Source organism: Eurypyga helias, unplaced genomic scaffold, assembly GCF_000690775.1.
Source record: "Eurypyga helias isolate BGI_N326 unplaced genomic scaffold, ASM69077v1 scaffold3378, whole genome shotgun sequence".
Classification (NCBI taxonomy): Eukaryota; Metazoa; Chordata; class Aves; order Eurypygiformes; family Eurypygidae; genus Eurypyga; species Eurypyga helias.
The window spans coordinates 143,729-166,271 of NW_010266129.1; the positions used below are offsets into that span (position 1 = coordinate 143,729).

The 22,543-nt window shown below is 46.5% G+C and overlaps 1 protein-coding gene across 1 annotated transcript in view; it reads left to right on the forward strand.

Moving 5' to 3' along the window:
• Positions 1 to 22,543, forward strand: part of LOC104513552 (zinc finger protein GLI2-like) — a 142,914-nt gene that overhangs the window by 94,675 nt on the left and 25,696 nt on the right. The window contains 3 exon segments of the mRNA XM_010156948.1: positions 7,586 to 7,788; positions 9,481 to 9,672; positions 21,157 to 21,358. Of these exon segments, the coding sequence (XP_010155250.1) occupies positions 7,586 to 7,788; positions 9,481 to 9,672; positions 21,157 to 21,358 (597 nt within the window).

The window sequence follows — 22,543 nt, forward strand, 5'->3', positions numbered from 1 at the left end:
TCAGCTACCTTCCTTGAAGTTTCCCTTCTTAAAATATACTTCTTCTCTGAAGGCTTTCATCATTAATCTCTCAAGAAGCTATCTTAGCGACTCATCTGCTGCGCTTTGATTTATTCGTTGTGGGTTTTTTTGGCGGGTATCTCACAAGAACTGAGCTGGTCATCCTCCTACCTCCGTCGCTAAAGGAAAGCTTGTGTGAAAAGGTGGTCTTTCAGAACTTAAATTAAAAGATCATGTAAGTAAGATAATTGGATAAAAAAGGATATTAGGATCTGAAACAGAATGTTTACTCGCTTTGATGTGCTTGGGGAACATATGTCTGCACAGTGGGCTGTGCGGCTGATTAAGTATGAAACAACCCAAGAAAAAATCACCACTATTAAGCTTAAATCAAAGTTCTCTCCTTAAGACACTAATTTGATTTGGGTTTGGAGGTCCCGTATCAACTCTAATTTCTACCTTTGATGTCTTGCTTCTTTGTGTGTTTTATAATGGAGGGCAACCTTACTTATTAAAAATTTGTGGGTTTCTTCCATTTTAAAGAAAATATTGATATTGTTGTTGTTATTGTGTTGCAGTTGTGCCTACAAGTGTCAGCCAAAACTAGACCTAGATTGTGGTAAATGCGGCTTAGATGCAATAAAAAAAAACAATGTAGTTAGGAGAGTTTCTAATCTGAGGGTCTAGTCATATACTCAGACACACGAATTCGCTCCCTCCAAATGATGCAGCCAACAACCTGTGAGTTTAAGAATGCTGTTAACTTTGGGTGGATATTAGATGGAAAAGAAGAAGTTTCAAACTCTAAACCAAAATACTTCTGATTTCATTGATAAAAAATTATACTTTTATATCACATGTAATTAAATCTTTCGTTCCATTTGTTCTTGCTTTTAGATATTTTAAATTTAGGATTGAAGTCAGGGCTGTTTGAAAATGGAATGGTCTTTTGAAAGGAAAAAGTTAAGGATGTTTAGCTTAATTTTTGTTATTTGGAAACAAAAAAACCCATCCTTTTTCTTACCTGGAGTAAATATATCAAATTGACCTCATACACTAGAAGTTGCATTAAGTCTCAGATATGTTTTTCTAAGGGGTGGAAAAAAAATTGTGGTCAGAAATGGCACATCCCCCTTAGGTTATGGTACAGTTTCCATGGTGCAGATGGAAAACAGAGGGATTAACAAACTGGAGGCCGTTCTTGTTGCTCCTGTCATCAGTGGCGGGGTTTCATTTGGTTTCAGTGTACAAGATCAGACTTTAAGGCGTGACCTTTAAGGGTATTTTGACAAGTACTATTGCTAATGGATGCATGGTGGGATTTTTCATGGTGTCTACCCAAATGCTTCTCAAAGCAGTGCCCGAACCACAAATCCACAAATAAGGGATTTAATATTCAGAGATTTGTGTCAGTTAAGGCCCAAAGAAATCACCACTTACCTCATTTTATGTCTGCAACACTGGCCATAGGATTCCCCCTTTAATTTCTACAGTGGGAGAAATTATTCTTTCCTGCTATTAAAACTCCAAACCTTGCAGTACACTTAGAGTCCGTCTTTTAGAACAACACTAAGGTTTGCTGTAAAGTCTTGCAGCAGAGCTGAATTTACCACTTCCCTCCATAAACCTGTCTAATCAGAACTTGCCCTTGCTGTTAAAATATCTTTTTGTATTTTTCATGCTTTCCATGCCTCAAAGCCACTTTTTAGGGGAAAGGCGAAAATGGGAACAGCTCAAAGCACTCCTGTTAAATTTCTGCAGAGAAGCTTTAGCAATTTTGTCCAGCTTCACAGCTTCTTATAAGTGAGCGCATTAATTGCTGAATTAGCAAAGGTAGCTCTGATTTTCTATAGTAGTCATCTTTGTGGATACAGAAAAAGAAAGAAGATATTATTAACCTCATTTTAGAACTGAGAAAATACAGGGGGAAAAAAAAAAAATAAAATGAGTTGTGATGAGCATCCCAGCAGAGAAGGGCTGGGAGTTAACAGTGATATCTGTTGGGTCCCCATCCCAATCTCTTCCTAGCGGGATTCATAAGCTGGCAGCTTTGAGTTGATAGCCCTATATTTGAGCACCAGCTCAACTTTACTGGAGAATTATTGACTTGTGCAGTGCTGGGAGAGCTGGGAAGTGGGAGTGATTCCCCATCACCTCATTATCTGGCTGCCCCATGTTCCCTGGCAGTGGCTGGGGAGAGAGGCAGCTGCAAGGCAGCTCTCTGCCACTCCTCCCAACCCATCCACCACTCTTCAAGATGAAAAAATGGGAGGGAGGGGAAATCCTTGTGAATGATCAAATGCCATGTGAGTTTGATAGTGGTGGCCCAGGTTTGACCTCTGAAAGGTACCTTGTTTCGAGGGACCTCATGGGGTTTCTTTCTGAGGGTACCGCACAAGTGTCACGACCTCTCGCCCTTCCTGTTGTAAGGGACTTTAAATCAGAAATAAACAGAGGTGAAGTTGAGGGGCTGGCAAGAGCCGTTTAGACTGAATTGTTTAGACTGAATCCTGGGGCATTTTAGGTTTTCTGCTGAATATAGCTTTGGCATCCCATATGTAGAGTGTCTGCCATGAGCATGGTTCTTTTTTCAGGCATCCCTTATGGCTCTCCTCCATCTCGTGCAGACTTTGGGTGGTGTTCTGGGTACACAGAACTTGGAAAAACCAGTCCAGGAAGTTTTATTTAGAACAAAACAAAAGCAAGGATTTTTGTGGGGAATTTAGAAGGGATTGTTGGTTTTAAAAGCTTTTTTCTTATAGCAAAACTCTACCAGGCTATAATCCCCTTCCCCATGAGCAGCTCTGATCCTAGCTTCCATCTCTGTGTAGCAGCTATGCAGGTTTTTTTATTGTAAAGCAAAACAATTGCCTGCAAGTGTCCATATTCCATTAAGCATATGGAAAAGTATTCAGCCCTTTGTTTTCTGCTGAATGAATATATTTGGCACATAAGTATTAATTTAGACTTGTCATGGGACATTAGTGCTGGTTAATTGTCCCCATTTTTCTAGGTTTTATTTAACTGATGGAGATTATTTCAAAAATGTGTAACTTTTTAACTGTTGCGTTCATTGCTGAGTGCCCCGTGCAGGGGCTCTAGACCTGCGTGCGGCAGCAGGGAAACGGTGCTGCATCTCCACCATGCAAGACTTTGGGATTGATGGTGCATGACTGCAGGGGGAGAGCAGGATGAGAAAAAGTCCCCCCAAGGCCCTGTTCATAGCAGCCAGCACTGGTTTTGCCAGTCCCACAGAGGTTTCCTTTCCCAGGAGCACATCCCAGCTTCTCAGAGTAGATGCTGCTCCTCTGCCATGGGACAAGGAGGATCCTTTCTCAACACAGTGTTCTGCTGTGATGCACCGACGCAGCACACACATCCTGTGAGCAGTGGCATCAGGGGCAAGGCTCTGAGGCATACACTGGGACATGCTGGTCCACCTCACTGAAACCATGGGCTGAACATTTTTTTTGCCTTGCTTTCTAAAGAAAATCTACCAGCTCCTTCCCTAAGCCTTTAAGATGAGACTCTGGAGCTTCAGACACACTGGTGCTCCTTCCACTAAAACCCAGATGGCAGGAAAGTTAAGCAGATTGCTTTCGCCAGTGAAGGACAGTCAAGGAATGACCAGCCCCTGGAAAACATGGAAAATCATGTAGTGTCACACCTTGGATGCTGGTATCTTTCCTTGTGCTGGTCACGATCCTTCACTGCTGTGTGTACTCACTGCCCCAAGGACCCCCTCTGCAGGTGGCTGGAGCTAGGATGGATGCAGGTGGGTATCTGCTCACAGAGGATTCTTATCCACTGCACCGGTAAAGGATTGCACTATAAAGCCTTCAGAATGTCGATGACCACAATATCACCATGAGGCCCCGCAGCCCGTAGATGGGATCAGGTAATGTCTCCCCCATCTCAGTGTCTCCCTCTGTTAGATAGTGGGGAAGGGAGAGCCTCTCCTGGGTGGAGGAGGAAATGAATCTGGCTCACATGCTTTGTCAGAGATGCAAATTGCTTTACAAGGCCTGAACATTAATTATAGAGCCTGGGCTTCTTGCCGGAGCCGCGGGGAAAACAGGCCCCTGGCTCCCATTACATTTAATGGCGTTTGGACACCCAATTCCCTTAGCCTATTTGGAAACCAGAATCCCAGTTTCTTCAGAAATATATGTGGTCAGGTGAAATCCCTCATCCTACTGCAGACAGTGAGATTTTTACATTGTTGGTTTCAGCAGAGTCAGGATTCTGGCAGCAGCCCAGGCACTGGGGTGTTTTCCTTGTGCCATCTGCAGGATCCAAGGAGGGAGCAGGGGGTTATAGCAGAGGTCTGGGCAGGGAGCAATATGGACACACCAAAAAAACCAGTTCTAGCACCGTGATACCATTGCATGGTCTGGTTCACCATGCCAAGCTGGAGATTATCCCGCTGTGGGGTTCGAGGCATGAGGATGTGGAGCCCCACTTTCGTGGGAAGAACCACATTCCCCCATGGATCAACATCAATTCATGTATCCCCCATTTAAACCACTGCTTCTAAAACCCAGCAGCTAGTTGGTGTCCCTAAGCCAGTCTGGGAGCAGAGCTATGAGTCTATGGTTGTCTCTCACTGGGTATTTGCAGAGTGCCAGTCCAATGGCACAGTCTGGGGTTTGGGGGTTAGATAAGAAGTAATGTCAGTGGCACAAAAGGAGGAAAAATCAAACTTTTGTGAGTTAGGAGCAGAGGACCCCCACGGCCAAGTGAGACGTTCCGAGGAGGCAGCCACTGGAAGCCATGTTATTTTAGGACGTGCTGCACTGTGGGATGGTACTTTGGTAGAGGTGTCCTATAGTGAGATGTGATCCCTGCCTGGGAGGGCTTACAGGAGCCAGACCTGGCTGGGTTTACGGCTGTCCTAGTCCTCAAACAGGGAGATGCAGAGAGGTGAGGCTCTAAGCAGAGTTTAAGGAGAAGCCTGCTCTCCAACCCAGTCTTCATGCACACGGTCACGTTGAAACACCGCCCAGGTCTCCAGCTGCATGCATTTTGGGTGAATTCTTGATCTTTTTCCCAGTGTTACCTTTTTGGCCAGGGTGGAGTTTTCCTGTTCTGCGAGACTCCAGCGTTTCTGCCCAATTTAGCACAGAGAAAATGAACAGCAAGCCCCTCATATTGTTATACACGTTTTAGATGTTGGCCTCACAGTTTGATCAGCGGAGGCTCCGAAGGCTCGTAAACCTGGTAATACACAGTTTCAAGCCTGCATCAAAGAAGTTCACAACCCTTTTGGGAGAAGCTGTGAGTGCTGATGAAAGAGGGAACTTATTGTATATGTAAGAAAACTTCTTTCATGGCTTATGTATTAAGGCAGGCTCTGTGGCCCAGGGAAGATTGGGGCTGCTTTTAATTTACATCCCCCCTCACTTATATTAAGTCTTCGTCAGAAGAAAAATTAGTCAGATGTTTTCTTAATGACATCATTTTTTTTATCCTGTTTCATTTTTTCCAGATGAGGCGGTGGAGATTATTAGAAATGAATTGAAACTAAATCTGGAACAGAGACTTTGATTCACTTCTCCCTCCTCCCCGGTAGAAATAAATTGGTCGGCTCCGTGCTCGGCCGCCTTTATGAGCAGCCTCGACAGAAACCAGCCCCGGCGGCCTCGGCTGCAGCTTTCCCGAGCTTGCTGCCACCATGGCTGACGTCATGGAGAGAGGCACCGGAGAGTGACTTGGAGAGGGACTTCTGTCACCCCACAATTTTGGTAACAAAATGCCATAGCGATGCAGGTGGGGAGGTTATGAGGTCTGAAAGAGCCATGCCATCATAAGTTTATCTTTCACAGCCCTAAAAGAAAACAGGCTCGATGTTGGTGGGTGTTCCTCTAGCAAAACCCTGGTCTCGGTCCGCCGACTGCGTGTGTTGGTGGCAGAGCATCTGCACAATTCCTTTACATCTGATAGGTTTTTCACTACCTTGTATTTCACACCAGTGAGCCATGGCATGTATTGCTACAGGAATGTGCTTTGATCTATAAATATTTTAAAAGGCATTTAATTTACTACCCATCAGCAGAAAGTGTTCAAAAAGCCACAAGGTTTACTAATTTATCAGAAAGACAGAGAAACATGCGGAAGATCAAACAAAGACAAACATGCTCTTAAACTGCTGAATAAGTCTGCTAAGCTTATATTACATTTCTGTGTGGTTTTGTTGATATGCAAGTATTACAAATAAATTAAAATGCACCTGAACTGTTGATAAGGCAGGGTGGGACCAAGATCCTGAGGTGCAGGTGGCGTGTCTAAACTTCTCAGACCCTCGTGTTTGTGGTTGTCTGTGCATGGAGAGACGGATCTTACATGCACGCCCTAACGGCGTATTTGGATATTCTCAGGGAAGGACCTTTGTAAGATTGTCTCTTAGCTCAGCCCATGTCCCAGATCCCTGACCTCTGAAAGCCCAAATCCCCGTGGTCTCCCATGCCTGGGGTGCAGTTCCATGGAGTGCACATCCATTTGTCCAAGCACCCAGCCAGGGATGAACTCCGTCCCTGCCATCACCCCCTCTGCTTCCAGCAGCCTGTGAGTACAGAGCTAATGCAGAGCAGATTTTGCTTTTACATTTTGCCTAATGACAGCTCTGCTTCTTTGGGTGTCTAGCTCAGATTTTCTGCTTATCAGATCAGGGTGAGTAGCTTTTCTACCTCCCTTATACCCTCTGCCATTTGTCTAAGAGGCTGGAGGGTACAGTAGAAGACGTATCTGGTAGACGTCCTCGCACTTTCTTTTCCATCTTTGCTCACTCTGAGAAAACTGCTCAAGTGCTGAAACACACCTGTGACTTTTTTTTTTGTTACCTGCTGAATCCCTCAGCATTTACTGACTTCTTTCTCAGGTAACACTTGGCCTGAGGAAGATCTGAGGGATTTAACAGAGGTGGCCCCCAGAAAGCATGCAATAAAACCTCCTCTGAACTTTTGCCCTCTGAACTGTACCGCCAGCTTGTCAAGGAGGTTTGTGCAAGCTGTGATGGACGCAGGCAGGGAGGGCTGCTGCGCTGGTGCTGGCTGAGCTGCGCATGCTGGGCTGAGAAAAGCATGTCCCCTCCATATCATATAAGTACTCCTCGTTGAATTTTTCATCCTTTCCTAGGCAGCCCTGTCCGGGGTTTTGTCTACACGTGGCAGCACTAAACATCTGGATACCCAAGGGCAGCGAGGAGCTTGCAAAGTCTGGGTTCGCCTCCAACATCTTCCTGCCCACAGCCTCCCTGTGCAAGGAGGTGGGGTAACGTCTCTGGCATGGGGCATGCTCTGTGCAGCCTACGAGTGCAGGTGGTGCCTGAAGCAGCTTGTGCCCCTTTTCAAGACAGCCGTGCTGGGGTGTTTAGTTTTTGCACGTGTTTAGTGCAATGCGGGTGTGGGTCTGCAGGAAGCTTTTGCTGGCTTCAGGCCCTGCGTACGCCAAGAGAGATATTTTTTCCTACTGTGTCCTTAACCACCTCCCTCATGGGCAAAGGCGGTGGGGTGGGAGAAGGGTAGCAAGCAGCCATGCCTACCCCAGGGAGGCTGCAAGTGATGGCGTGCCTCTGTTTCCTTCCCAGGCCTCCTCCCCTGAGCGGCAGCCCCGTCATCTCTGATATCTCCCTCATCCGCCTGTCTCCACACCCCGCTGGGCCCGGTGAGTCGCCCTTCAGCCCGCCTCACCCCTACGTGACACCCCACATGGAGCACTACCTCCGCTCCGTCCACAGCAGCCCCACGCTCTCCGTCATCTCCGCTGCCAGGGGCCTCAGCCCTGCCGACGGTAAGACACTGTGCTATTGGTACTGGAGTGATTTTGTAGCTCACCAGCACTGAAATTCCCTAAAACCTAGGGATTTACAGCTGCAAAGGCTCTGCAGCTGCTCTCTGAAGTGGGAGAGCTGCCTCTTTTTCTTTTTTTTTCACCCCCTTTAACTACACATTTGTTTTGCATCATTGCACTGAGAAAGCAGAGCGTGAGAATAGCTATTACTGCTGGATCATATTATAAATATTTTGCTTAAACTACAGTCTTTTTTGCCACACTCTCAGCTCTTATGAGCTTCCCTGCTCTTATGTCTCTACCGGGAGCCCTGCTTCCCTCAGAGAGGGTCACAGTCGTTCTGGCTGCATGGCCTGGCTGGAACTGATGTTGCAGAGAGGAGACAACGCCAGCTGGGTTTTCCCCTGTTGGTTTGGTGTCTCAGGGCAGCATGGCTCCCGGGTGAAGGAGAAGGACTGTACTTTCTTCCTCCTTACTCCTGAGCTGCCCCGCAGCAGCTTTTGGGAGAAGGTGAGGGCGTGCGGGCACCTGGCGCTGGGTGCACACAGATGTGGTGATGCTCTCCCAGCCCCATCCAGACCCTGTGGTTGGGGGGCTGGGGAAAAAAATGACCAAGCAGGAATAGGGGGAAAATGAATGATCTGCTTTCACTCGGGGAGGTGCAGGTCATGACTGACTTCATCAGCCGTGCTTCATTACCCAATTGCAGGCAGCTGGCTTAGTGCCCAGGGAGCAGCCGGAGTTTGGGGAGCCTGGTCTCTGCACACCCAGCAAACCCCAGCATCTCTCGGCTCCCAAGCTACCACAGGGACAAGCGGCCCTTCGCGGCTGCAAAGCGAAGTGCACCAGTGAGCAACAAGGCCCCTGGCTTAGTATCAGCAGCATAAACCCTTGTTCAGTGGCTACAAAAAAAAAAAAAGAAAAAACATTGTTAGTGTGATGGGGAGATGCATGCGTCTTCGTCCCTCCACCAAAACGTCATCCGAACTCCCAGCGCCTGCGTGGAGGGGTCTGATGGCTGACGTGCATCTGCTCTGCCCCATCCACCCCTTTCAAAGCCAGTTTCGTTATTTGCTATGAAAAAAAGCCATTGTGTTTTGGGTTGCTTTTTTTTTCCTCTTTCTTTTTTTTTATTGTTAAGGCAGTGGTAAATAAGTTAATGGGACAAGCGGGTGGGGAGGCAGGTTTGAAAAATTACAGCTGGGAGAAAGTGAGCGTAATTGGCTTTGGCAGCCAAAATGGTTTTACGCTGCCAGACACTAAACCTAGCTCTATGCATTAGACCTTGGCTTTAATTTCCTCACGCTGCTATCGGGAACTGGTCTGCATTTGTCTTTCCTTCCTAATAGGCAGAGATGTTAATGCTGACAGGGTTACTGCTGCTGGCGGGCTGGGCCCTCTCCCCCCTTCCCCGGGGTGCCGGCTGCGTCCGAACAGGAGGATTATTAGAAGGGGGAACGAGAGATTGTTTATAAATTTGCGGAAATGGAGGAATGCAGAGGCCCCAGCTTAGTTTCTTTTGTCCGCAGAAGCACGCCCAAGCGCACGTCACAAGAGCCCTATGCGGAGCCGTGCAGCCAGGGCTGGCGGGGGCGCGGGGGGGAGACAGGGACGCCAACGTCAGCACCGAGGTCTAACATTGCGGTGGGAACCTTCTCCCCATGTTTTTCTCCTCACCCGCGGCTCCGTCAGTGGCTCACGAGCACCTGAAGGAGAGAGGTCTCTTTGGGCTGCCCCCACCTCCGCCGGGAGCCAACCCTGCCGACTACTACCACCAAATGACGCTGATGGCCGGCCACCCAAACCCCTACGGGGATCTCCTGATGCAGAGCGGGGGAGCAGCCAGCACCGCCCACCTCCACGATTACCTCAGCCCCGTTGATGGTGAGTAGTGGTCCGGGTCCTCCCTGGCGCGGCTGAAATTTTGGGACATATGGATGGGGCTGTCCTCCAAGTAGAGGTTGTTGTACGTGGTCCCTCTGCCCCGCTGAAACCCACCGGTGCTGCAGTATAATTTTTGACTTAAAAGGTTGCCTTTTTGCACTTATATTTATAAAATACATGCAGTTTGAAATACATACGTGGTGGCCTCTTTGGAAGGGTGGTGTGGGTGCTGCATGGGTAGGAGATGGGCTGGTCCAACAGGCAGGGTGTTGCTGCCATCCCACTGCCTTGGCCACGGGTGACCACACCATCCCTGGGGGCGAGCTCCTGGTCCCGGTCCCACCCTGCCTTCCCATGGGTTTAGCCTGGTTGGTGTCTGGGACAAAGGCTGGCTGTTTTCATGCATAGCCACGCTCGGCATGATGGATTCCTCATCTTCGTTGGGATGTCTCAGGTCCCCAAGGAGAAAAAATATTTTAACGGTGAGCGACGATGGAGGGGATATGTTAGTACTTCGTGGGAGAAAAGAATTGCAGGAATGTGGTATTTATGCTAGTATCAGGCATTATAAGCCCAGAAAGTACTGTCCCACAGCTAAATGAAGAAGAAGTAAAATCATGTTAGGGACTGCAGTGCTGAGTCACCCTGACAGCCTGACTGCTGCCCTGGTGAGATGGGCAATATCTATGTGGAAACATATCTGAGGTCCAAGTGATTTTTAGAGACATTAGAAATTTCTTTCCTTTGTCTGTGTGCCACATCTTGTAAAAACAGGGTTTATGCAGATATTACAGAGGGTAGGTCGAGGATTATTTCTGCTGCAAGAAAGAGAAGTCTCGGCTTGACTATCAGTTAGTTACTAGCTTCTGTTTCCGGGGCTGCCTTTGGATTTGCCTGTGGACCATTATAATTTTAGGAGTGGAGATCTGCATCGTTTCATTACCGCTTCAAAGTTTCTGTTGTTGAGCTTTTAAGATGAAAGACTTTGCGGTCTTGCTGCTTCATAAAATGACTGGTTTAGAATGATAAAAGCTGCTCTGGCTGCTCAGTGATAGGAGCTTATGGATATTTCTAACAAAAAAACAATTTCTCGTCTGCCGCTGCTGTGGAAGTTTTACCTGAATAGTTATTTTCTGCTGCCAATTCCTAGATTGATTGGGAACCTGGATCGTAGTCTGAGAAGGAAAGCACATGCTCCTTGGTTACCATCCTGCCTTTAACATACAAAATACATTCTGAGCTTCTCTGCTACAAAGTGGCTGGTCAGTAAGACCGCTCTGTCTTCCCTCTAAAGGGTTAATGCAGATAAAGGGTTATAGCAGATGGGTGCAAACCAGCCCTGCCAAGTTCTCCTCAGGCTCATGAGCAAGACTCCTTCCTCCTTGCCTCCTTATTAGTCCATCTCTGACCAGTGGTGCCTCACTGAAGTGCCAGATAAACAGCCAGTAAGGGAAGCAAACAACTGTGTCCATGCTAGTGCAGGCTGACTCTCGGCACACCAAGACACCCGTCCTCTGGTTTGCTGAAGATCAGTATTTATCTGAACTTGGCCTAGAGACTTCCCTTGGCAGAGGATTCTCTTCCTGCTTGCCTTCTCCCCAGATCAGCTCTAGAGTAAATCGCATATCAGAGGTCCTGGTTTCAGGCAGCCAAGCTCATAACCATTACTCACTGGAAAGCCAAGGCTGGCCAAGCATTTATTTTGATCTTTCGTTAAAGCTTTGTTGATGAGTAACTGCAAAGCCTTTTCTAGGCCTTTACATGGTCTGAGTGAGATGAAGACTTTAAAACATCATGAGGATGTGACGTGAGACACTGGAAGGCTACTTTTTAAAAATGCAAAAAATAACAGCAGCCAGTCTCTGGTCTATGTGTTCAGGTTTATCCCTCAGCCAGAGAGAATCATAGAATGAGAAGAGAATAATTGTGCATTATCAAGGCGGAGGCTAAAACGGATGGCTCTGAAACACTGGCTGAGGAATCATAGCCTCCCTCTCTTTTTAGAAAGTTATTTCAAAAATTTAAATCAGCAGGGACTAAGTAAATAGTTGAAGAGATAATTTAACACAGCATCCTCTTATGGTGTTTTTCTGAAACAAGAATACCAGTAGCATGCATAAAACCCTAGTGAGTCACCACCTCACAGCATCTTTTATTCAGCGAACCCCTCTCTTCTGAGAGGGCCCCAGAACATAAGAACTTCACAAGAATTAGTTTGCTGAAAATGCAGGTAGCTCCTGTCAAACCACATGAAGCACCATCACACATCTGTGGTAACACCGGCACCTGCAAAAGACAAAGCAGCAGATAAGCATATCTTAAACTGCCCTATTTGGTGTCACGACACCTTCAGATATCTGCAGGTCTATGGGAGCCATAGACACTGGGTATGGTGGTTCTTCCACAGACACTGTAATTCCATTTCTTGGAGAATTTCTCAATACCTCCATGTTTGTAACATTTTTTGCATCCCATCAGGTGTCCAGGGCATCAGTGTTGGCTGGAGCTTGTTGGTACTGACCGTGCATCAGGCCTGTTGAATGTTTCAGCAGTGGTGCCCCAGAGCTGCGTCTCTTTAGCAGGGTTTTCACTGTGCTGCTAGAAGTAGTTAAACCACTAAAGCAGGTCAGATTTATGTTTTATGCACCAGACTGCTGGGGTCTTCAGGCCAGTGCCAGTGGAGACGAAATAACTGTCCAGTTAGCTGTCCTGTTTCATTCTGTCGTTCAAACAGGGACTCTAAATCCAAGAGTGGAGTTTGAATCCAGGCTTCAATCCATTTTCTGAAGAGCCTACACTTTCAAATCAAAAGTTAACTGCTTTCCAGTGTCACAACATTACTGGTGAGACACTTTTGAGACTAATTTACAGGATCTATTCACCAAATCAAAACAATCTTCTGCATTTCTATTCTAGAAGTGGGTGCCACATGGTGGATTATTCCAGGTGACAGAGTGGTTGCACAAGAGCACTCCTGGGACAGCAAAGACAGGAGCACAGATGAACCTGGAGATGACAACAACTTTCTGAGCATGTTTAGTGCATCTTTATTTTTCTTTTTTTTTCCTAAGCACAAGGACTCCTGGGGTTATGCTCAGCCCTTCAGGAGGTGCCATTTGATCTCAAGAGGAGTGTATCCAGACTGACTTGATGCTTGTACTGTTATGGCCCTGTACATCAGAAGATCTCAAAGTGCTATACAAAGCAAAGTTGTTTCATCACTGCACACCCCAAAGAGAAAGGAGATCAGTAAGCAGAGCAGTGGCAGCTCTGGGAGCAAGACCTTGATCATCAGAATAAGGACTGTCATAGCCAGGGTGGGAAGCAGAGAACATCTTTACCTCCATCACTTCTGTTTGCACAGTGTCAAAAGCATGAGTGGACTGTCCATACTGCATCAGGGAATGGGGGAAAAAGATCTTGAGTTCAACTTAAAGTCCAAGCATCACTTGCACAGAGGTAGTCAGTCCGGTCAGGAGGGGTGCATAGGTGAGTTTGTGCAAGTTGAGGACAGCAGGGATGACCCTGCAGTGCTGTCATAGCATATCATCCAGTTGTGGAGCTAGAGAGGGGGATCTCTGCCCTGTTTCTCGCTGCCTGGTGTGTGGCAGTCACAAATGTCTTGATCATAACCAGCCGTTTAACTGGAAAAGTCTTTGTTCAGCCCAGGAGAGCCAACCAGCTAGCAGCCAACGCAGTTGCCTGGGATGTGGGCAAATCATCAAGCAGGATTTTATTCCCCCAAGACAAACAGTGATTCAGCTTTACTGGCCTCTTTCAGTCAGGGTTGTTGGAGCCTTTTGACTTCAAGTAAGTGATGAAATAGCCATCGGGGTAAAGAGCAGGGCTGGCAGTGCAGCCCAGTGGTCACTGCAAGCATGTGTCTGTGAGAGGTGAGTTCAGGACCCTCCTCCAGCAGGTCCATATGAAGCAACTGCTCCATCAGGATGGGTGGAGGGAGCCCAGCCTCATGGTGTTCTAGGAAAGTGCCTCACCTGGGGCTTGAGGGACCAGCAGCTCAGGATTTTCAGGCTGGAAATGCTGGCTTGCAGATGACTTCCCAAACAAGCCAGCTGTTGGCTGCTCTGGGCAGACAGCATGCCCCATACTCGCTTCCTTTAAAAATCTGAAAGATCTTTTTTTTTGTTGTGTTCTTTGTTCCAGTATGGAATGGAAACTTGCTGAAATCTCAGAAAAGTTTCAGAGAATGGGAAACGATTTCCCACCCATTTCTAGCCAGAAATGCTGTTTTTCTCCCCAGAAAAGTATGTGCAGAAGAGAGAAAAAGTCCCAGAGCATCCCATAAGCACTCTGTCTGGAATCCTGCTACACTCTGGTTTCTAAAGAATTCAATTTACATATGCAAGTTTGGTAGTCTAAACAGTTACCTTGTGGATTGGGAGTAGAAGAATGCAGCCTTGTCTTTCAGCAAGGATTTGAGGGAAGCATTAGTATTCCTTGAACTGCAAAGTTGATTGGGCCCCGTGGAGGGAAGAAAGAAGGGTCCCAGGACAGAGTCTGGTGCCAGAACAAATGTCCAGCATCTGCTGCAGTTTAAGTAAGACCTGTGTTGCTGCTGCAGAAGGGGAGAGGGGAATAAGGAACCGCTTATGCGAAGAGTGTTTGTAGTTTATTTCTGCTGCTTATTGATTAAGGGATCATCCTGTGTTTTTATGCTGCCCTTGGATTTAACTGATGATGGGAGGAAGGGGATAATTCTGCACGCTTTGGGTGGAGTTCTCTTGGGGAGTGGCTGGGAAGAGGGACCATTTTGATAAAGCTGTATTTATCCCAGGGCTTGGCCAGGGGATGCAGGTAAGCAGTGACTCTGGCCATGTTTCAGTGAGGAGGGAGGGTGAGCCATCTGCAGCCCACGTGCCTTACGGGCTCAGCCGTTTTGAAGCAGGTTCCCCTGATGTCCCTCTGCAGTCGAGATTACAGCAACGTGCTTGTCAGTATGGAGATGCCAGAGATTTCCTTTCCCTGAAGGAGTTCCCATGGAGTGCCTGCTGTTTCCTTTCAAGAGGACTTTGCTGCCACTATTTCTAATGCAATACAGAGGTCTGAAATCTCTCTCCAGGAACACCATCTCTTCTAATGTCCCTCTGATGGACCACAGCCATGGCAGGCGGTTGGAGCAGGAACCTCTGCTCCCACCTCCCACATGAGCCCCACACGTAGGGTCTGATCCTGACCTTGCACGACAGCGCTGGGAGCAGCCGTGGGAGTCAGACCCACGCTGACGTGTGTGAAAATGAGAGGCTCACCACTTGGCTCACTGCGGGCCTGCTGTGGATAAACCTGAATTGGGGAAGAAAATTCATGTTTCTGAGCAGCCCGTGAATGTGATAATTCGTACACCCTGTGGGAAACTGCCAAGGAAACTTTCACCTTTTTACCAAAATATTTGGACCTTTCTCCCAGCTCTAGGCTGGCTGGAGAACTGGGCTGGGATATTGAGTAGACATGGCCAGTGTCACTTAAAAAGTCAGCCTTGATTTTTTCATAGTTTAGAAATGGGATATTTAAATCCCTCTAGGAGAGGAATGGTTTTCAGTTGCAATCTGTGGCATTTGCATTTACCCTGCAATGATACTGCAGCTGTAAAGTCAAGATTTTTCCACTGAAAATTTATTCCAAGCAACTTAAAACTATTTTTCTTAAATACATGGGTTATTTTTACTGTCTGGTGTGTAGAGCTGAGCCTGTGACAGCCAGTGTATCTGGGTCTGTGCATGAAAAGGTACGGAAGGGCCAGAGTGCTCCAGTTAACAGACTATAAAATGTATCTGGAATCGGCTTTCTGTAAGAAGAGGCAGCAGGGGGAAAAGGCCTGTGGTACCTTTTTATTGACCTTCATGAACTGCCATCCACTGTTGCCAATGCCCAGAGCTTTGGGCTCAACCTTTACTGCACCCTTATGTTCACCACTTCACATCTCCTTTTTAATCTCTGAGACTGGTACAGTCATTTGACTTAAATTTTCCCATGTCTTACTTCAGGCCAAAGGATATTTTTGTTGTTGCTTGAAATACGAGAGTTTTGAATTCTAAACAGGTATCTTTAGCTTTCGCAAAACCAACAAGAAAATCAAGTTTCTTCCATTCAGAGTTAATGCTTTTAATATACACCAAAAAATAAAAACCCGAGCTGTTAGTATGTCCGAGAAAATGAACACATAAACATACCATGTTTTCCTAGTGGGAAAGAATTAGTTGAAAGTAAAGATGAGATAGCTTAAACAGGCGTGTCTCTAGGTCAGCTTTTAAATTCATATTTATTCCATGTTCCAAAGCCCATGGCAAGCAATGGAAAGCACTGCTGGCTTTAACCAGTGTTTATTCAAGATGAGAGGTAGAAGTAGCAAAGCAAATTGATATGGGAAGAGCCACCGACAAAGAACACCCATCCTAGGCATGCTGTAAATGTACTTGACTGGAAATGTTACTGAGCACCAGAGGAGGCAACAACCTGGAGTACTTCATGGAGTTATCTTGTTCCTTGTTTAGCTTGTGGGTTTTGGCCCATCACTTCTTTCTGGGTCTGGGTGACAAAGAGTTTTTCCTTCTCTCAGAAGTATTCAAGGGAAAGAAACTAAAGGTAAAAAAGGTCTCCATCTGAGGTGAAAAGGCACAGAGAAATTAGTTTTTAAAACTGAAACTCTGGCAGGTGAGTGGAATTAATTTTAAAATAATTTCCTATTTTTATTTCAATTTGTGACCTTTTCAAATTATTTTTAACCTGTGATGACTTCATTTTTCTCAAAAAAACATCTTTTAGAATGGCAAAATAAAAATACCATCTTTTTTTCTTTGGAGAGTGTTGAAAAGGGGTACTCTGACAGTCTGGAAAGTCTTCCCCTAACATATTTTCCAAACATCAAAAAAGTCTTAAAACTAACCCAGTTCATTTTGGTAAGTCAGCATTTTTGAAGGGGAGATGAGAGGGGGAGTGCTAGTGATAAATCCTGCCGAGGCTGTCCGTCTCTGTGTCTGAAAAATGGATCCCGCCTTCATTTACTTCTCTGGGCACAGTCACTGCTGAAGAGGTGGTATGTGGTTTTTCCTTTGAAACATCACTACACCTCAGGCAACAGAGGATTTTGCTTACGTATTCAAGTGGCTGTCAGTCATCCCGTACTGAACACCTTGCCTGTGTGCAGCGCTATACTAAGGCTTATCGTTGCTGCTGCCTGGTATCATTTAACATTCATGCTCAGTGTCCTCAGATGAAGGGATTGAGTCAGGACAATTTTATTATTATTAACAATAAGCCCTGCTGCTACTCTCCTTTTGAATAATAATTTCAAAAAGACTCCTTCTTCCTAGTGCTTCCTAGAAGAAGGAAAGCACTCACTAGTGCTCTAGCTTCCTACTCGTCAGTGCTTCTTCCCGTGGTTGAACTCATTCTCCACTTCCCAGATGCTTACCTTCCCAGGGACATTGGGCAGGCTGTCGTTGAGAAGAGAGGAGTTGTTCGTCCGTAGCGTGATTTTAGGTCACAGCTTTCCCTAGAAGCCCGCAAGACCTAAGAGGCTTTTGTGTAAAGCATCAGCCCAGCATATTGAATCTGCTATCAAACATTTCAGATAGCTCACGGTACTCACAAGGTCTAAATTAGAGCGGACAGTAACGCAATGCATATTACTGGTTTTGGGCTGGAGAAGTCCCAAAGAAGAAAATCTGACAGCTTCCAGCAGAGTTTTACACAGGGAAAAAACGACATACCTGTGTGCAGTGGGGAGGGGTGCCCCTGCTTGATGCACTGCAAAAACCCAGGTTTCTTTTGGACATCAGGACTTCCCTCTGCAAATTAATGGTGACCAGTGGCTGAACCAGCACTGTGGACATAAATCATGGGAAGGAACAGCGAGAAATGAGTACAAGGCTTTTCTTTCTATTTAGTAATTTATCAAGGGAAGTGGCACATTAATAAACAGATCTCCCTTGAGGTGTGGGAGTAACAGAGATAAATATGACTGTCAAATCTGGCCTGCTTCCTTCTGTTAGAGAAGACGACGACTGTGGGAATGCAAATGAGCAAACAATATCTATATCTGGAAAGATGCATATTATTTGTAGGACAGAAACACTGACAACTCAGCTGAGATGGAGCCCCATCGCACTAGGTGTGATACATACAGAATAAAGCACAAGCCCTATCTAACGGAGCTCATCTAAATAGATGACACTGGGAAATAGGGATGCAGAAAGAAGAAGCAACTTACTCAAAGAGATATGCCTGGGGAGGACTGGGAACTGCACCCAGGTATTCCCACGTCATGGTCCATGTATTGAATCAAGATGCCTTATAGTCAGAAGGAAAAGAAAAAAAAAATTAATTAGTTCAATGCAATACATCAATATGTGTATTGTGCTTGTGTGGCGGGGGTTTGGTAGTGGGAGAGTGGCTACAGGGGTGGCTCTTGTGAGAAGCTGCTAGAAGCTTCCCCAGCTCCAAATTGGACCCATCTCTGGTGCCAGCCCAGCCAGTCAGTGCTGATGCCAGCACCTCTAGGATAACAACATATTTAAGAAGGGGAAAAAAAGTACTGGTGAACCTGTGTTGGAGAGAGGAGTGGGATGTGCGACAGCAGAGCAGACACCCAGGTCAGTGAGGAAAGGGGGGGAGGAGGTGCCTAGAGCAGAGGGTTCCCCTGCAGCCCATGGTGAGAGGGGCTGCACCCCTGCAGCCATGGAGAGTCATGGGGGGGCAGATACCCCTCTGCAGGCCAGGGAGGGCCCCACGCTGGAGCAGGGGGATGCTTGAAGAAGCCTGTGACTCCATGGCAAGCCTATGGTTACCAAGGACTGCACTCCACGGGACCCACATTGGAGCGGTTCCTGAAGAACTGCAGCCCCTGGGAAGGACGCACGTTGGAGAAGTTCACAGAGGACTGTCTCCCGTGGGAGGAACCCCACGATGGAACAAGGGCGGAGTGTGAGGATCGTTATCTGAAGAGGAAGGAGAGGCAGAGACAACATGTGATGTGCTGACCACAACCCCCATCCCCCTGCACGGCTGGAGGAGAGGGCATAGAGAAATTGGGAGCAGAACTGAGCCCAGGAGGAAGGGAGGTGGAGGGGGAAAGTGGTTTAAGATCTGGTTTTCTCTCTCATTACCCTACTCTGATTTGATTGGTGACAAATTAAATCGATATTCCCTAAGTTGAGTCTGTTTTGCCCATGACCATAACTGGTGAGTGATCCCTTCCTGTCTTTGTCTCGGACCAAGAACCTTTTCTCATATTTTCTCCTCCTCATCCTGGGGGAAGGAGTGAGCAAGCAGCTGTGTGGTGCTAAATTGCTGTCTGGGTCTAAACCACAACACTATGTTGCAGACAGAGCACAGTTTTGACCATTATGATCTAGACCCATGCAACCCTTATATTGCTCGGTCCAGGACTCTGGCAGACCCCAGATTTCACAAACAAGGTATGAAGTTAGGGAATGCTCCGCTCCAGCCTTTAGGTAGGGCCAGCCTTTGCTGAGGGTAGTTTTCTCATTTTGGTTTTGCATCCATGGTGCTTCTACAAACTGACTTCATTGTTTCCAGCTCCTGAGGGAAGTGCCACTCACCACTGCAGAACAGGGCTGGAAACTGCCAGCTGCAAGCATTAGGAAAGTTTGAGTCTAGTTCCTCCAAATCATGGACAGGTTTAACACTTGAGGTGATTTTTACAGACCTGTGTACTCTTTCTGTTTGCGACCTGATCCTTGAGTCATGTTTTCAAGTTTCTCTCTGGCCTGTGAGACTGAAAAATGTGGTTATGCAAAATACTGTAAGAAGAACATGTTCAGCAGATGTGCAACAACCTGATTTTTAGGACAAATTGCCAACATTGTAAGTATGGCACCTAGCAACTCTTGAAGTTTCTTAGGTATAGGACAAAAGCCACAAGAGTGCTTGGTTCAAGTGCCAACTAAGCCTTGGACTTCCAGTGGGACCTTGGGCAAGTCATCTTGTTCAATGAGGGATGTTATGGGTAATAAGGGGATGGTGATACTAAACCCTGTTGATTACACAGCACCCAGGTATGGTAATGACAGAGCCATTAGGTACACGTGTGAGTCAGGTGGGGTCTGGGAGACTGCAACCCAGCCACTGTTCTCAGAAAATGTTGACACAAACTCCTACGAGCCTACACAAATCAAGGAACTACTTTGTCAGACTGGCAGGATATATTTTACCTCCTTGTACATCCCATTCAACCTCTCACGTACCAGCACTGTCGTCAGGACAGAAAGTTTATGCTCTTGCAAAGTGCTGGGCTTGTATTTGGTGATATGCAATTAAAATCCGTCCCTCCAACCAACTAGACAAAAATAGATCATATTACTTGTCTGGGAAAGTTACTGTTTTGTTCAGTGTTCAATGGGATATATCCACAGCAAGCTTTCTGAGGAGACCACCGCTGCAGAAGCCAGGTAGTAATACAGTGCTGCACTCATCGAGGGAAAGAACTGGAGAAGCTGAGCCCTCCTGCACCTCTGGTTGGATGACAGGCATCACCAGCCAGACCCCATGGCTGAGTGGCATATTTTACCCTTAGAAATCTTTTTTAAAAATAGGCTATCTAAACACTGCTCATTGCTCTGGGGGGATGAGCCATTCCAGGCAGGGCTAGGGCTCATGAAGGCTTTGGATCTGGTACCCTAGTATCGGGGAATGTTGTGATATCACCCATCCCCAACTCCCATCCATGACACACCGGAGATTTGCAGGTGGGTCAGGCCTGGGCAGAGTTTCCTCTGGATGAAGTCAGTCATTCCATTAGCAGTGCCGAAATGCTGGGGGAGGCCGAATTCATACAGTAGTAATTTGCCATGTATTGCTAATCCACAAACGGCTCTGGAAGGGTTGGAAATTATTTCATGCTCAAATGATTGACAATTGCTAATAGGGTCCAGGCACTGGCAGGTCCCCTTGGAGGGGGAGAGTTTGAACTTTGTGCCTGAGCTGCCAAATTGGGTTTTCTTAAATCTCTTAATTTACTTTTGGGGCTTCTGGAGCCTTGCCTCCTTCGATAATTGGATGGTCAGCATTGTGCTTGCACTCATTTGGTTTCTGCTCCGTCCGCACACAAGTGCACATAACATTCCCAAGGGTTGCCCAGCTCTGATGTGCAGCTCTTCTGGCCCACTACTCCTGCCACCAAGTCAATGGGTATGGCTATGCTCATGGAAACCTTGCGGGGCCTTTTCCCTTTTAATTTTAAGTTAGTTCAGTGCGGAGGAAAGGGGGTGATGGACAGGCTTCTGTTTATCCCCCGAGGAGGGTGAAACATGCGGGCATTTGCAGTGCTGCCTGACCCCTGTCACCCAGCACCCATCAAAGAGAAGACCCCTGGTATCTGTGCTGCTCGCAGCTCCTGAATATCCCACAGCAGTCACGAGTGCAGCAGGTCTCAGCACCTCCCACCCCCTAGCAGGAAGAGGGGAGCAGTCTGTGAGTTTTGTCTGACAAAGTCTGTCTTTCCCACAGTGTCCCGGTTTTCAAGCCCACGGGTGACGCCGAGATTAAGCCGAAAACGAGCCCTGTCTATCTCCCCGCTGTCTGATGCCAGCATCGATCTTCAGACAATGATTAGGACCTCCCCGAACTCTCTAGTGGCATATATCAACAACTCCAGAAGCAGTTCCGCGGCGAGTGGCTCCTACGGCCATTTATCTGCTGGGACAATCAGGTAAAGCAACTGGCTCTGTTCAGCCGCGTAACCATCCCTCTAAAACGAGGGGTGATCCTCCAGCAAGGGAGACCTTCTCTTCCTTGCAACCTCTGCTTTTGTGCACTGGGGCTGTGCAGTGTATTAAATCACAGCCACCATCTGGTTTTGCATGTGGAAGGGTACTTCATGGCATAGGGGGGTGGAGGGACTGTTGCTGGACTGGGATTATTGGTTGCCAGATTTCCAGTAATTACAGTATGATCATGCCTCTCTGCAAGCAGAAACAGAGAATAAATTCATCTAAAAAGTGCTCATTGTGAGCAGTTGGACTGATTAAGAAACCAGTTGATTTAAGAGATTGCCTCAAAGTATACTCCAAATTATTGGTCCACATCCTTAAAAAAAATGTTGCCTGGGCAGATTTAAGAGCCTAATTCTAAAAACATATTTAAAACAAATCTAAGCCCTTGAGTAAAGTTTTGCTCAAACCTTAATTAAAAAGCACTTACACTAGGCAGCTCACTGTTGTCAGTTCCTGCCGTGATTGCTTCACCCAAGTTTCACAATGTTATTATTCTTTTTATTACTTAACTGTTAAAAATGATAGTTCTAATTAACACTGATGTTGCAAAGCAAGGGTTCATAAAGATCATGCGCTCCAAAAATGTGTAGGGTGAAACAGAGACCCTGCCATTAGTAACTGTAAAATTAATTTTATCAGTTATTCCATCAGCATCATTAAGAAATTGACTATAGAATCAAACATACCGCTAACTTAAAGAAATAGAAACTCCCTGTCTGGTAATCATATTTTTCTAGTCTTGTCACCTGTTCTCTTTAACTGGGAATGCCCATAACATCTCATCTTATACTCAGATTTTAAGCTTTTCAGGGTAGCATCTGATATTTTCAACAAATCAGTAGAGTGCAGAGTCTGACCCAGTGGTCAATTGTTGGCCTCTGAGAGAATAATCAAGTAATAATACTGAATTTGAAACTCTTCTGGGTGTTCTAAAGGTGTATCTTGAATGTCAGGAATTGTAAAATGGGTTACACATATAACAGCATAACTGTCAGCAAATTGGGGTGAAAAGACTTTTTTGTTATTATTTTAACAATGTCTTGGTGGCAGGAATGAAATCCTTTGTCACCCGCTCCAACCCAGATCCTAGTAGCACTTCAGAAGTCATTTTTGGACTTTGC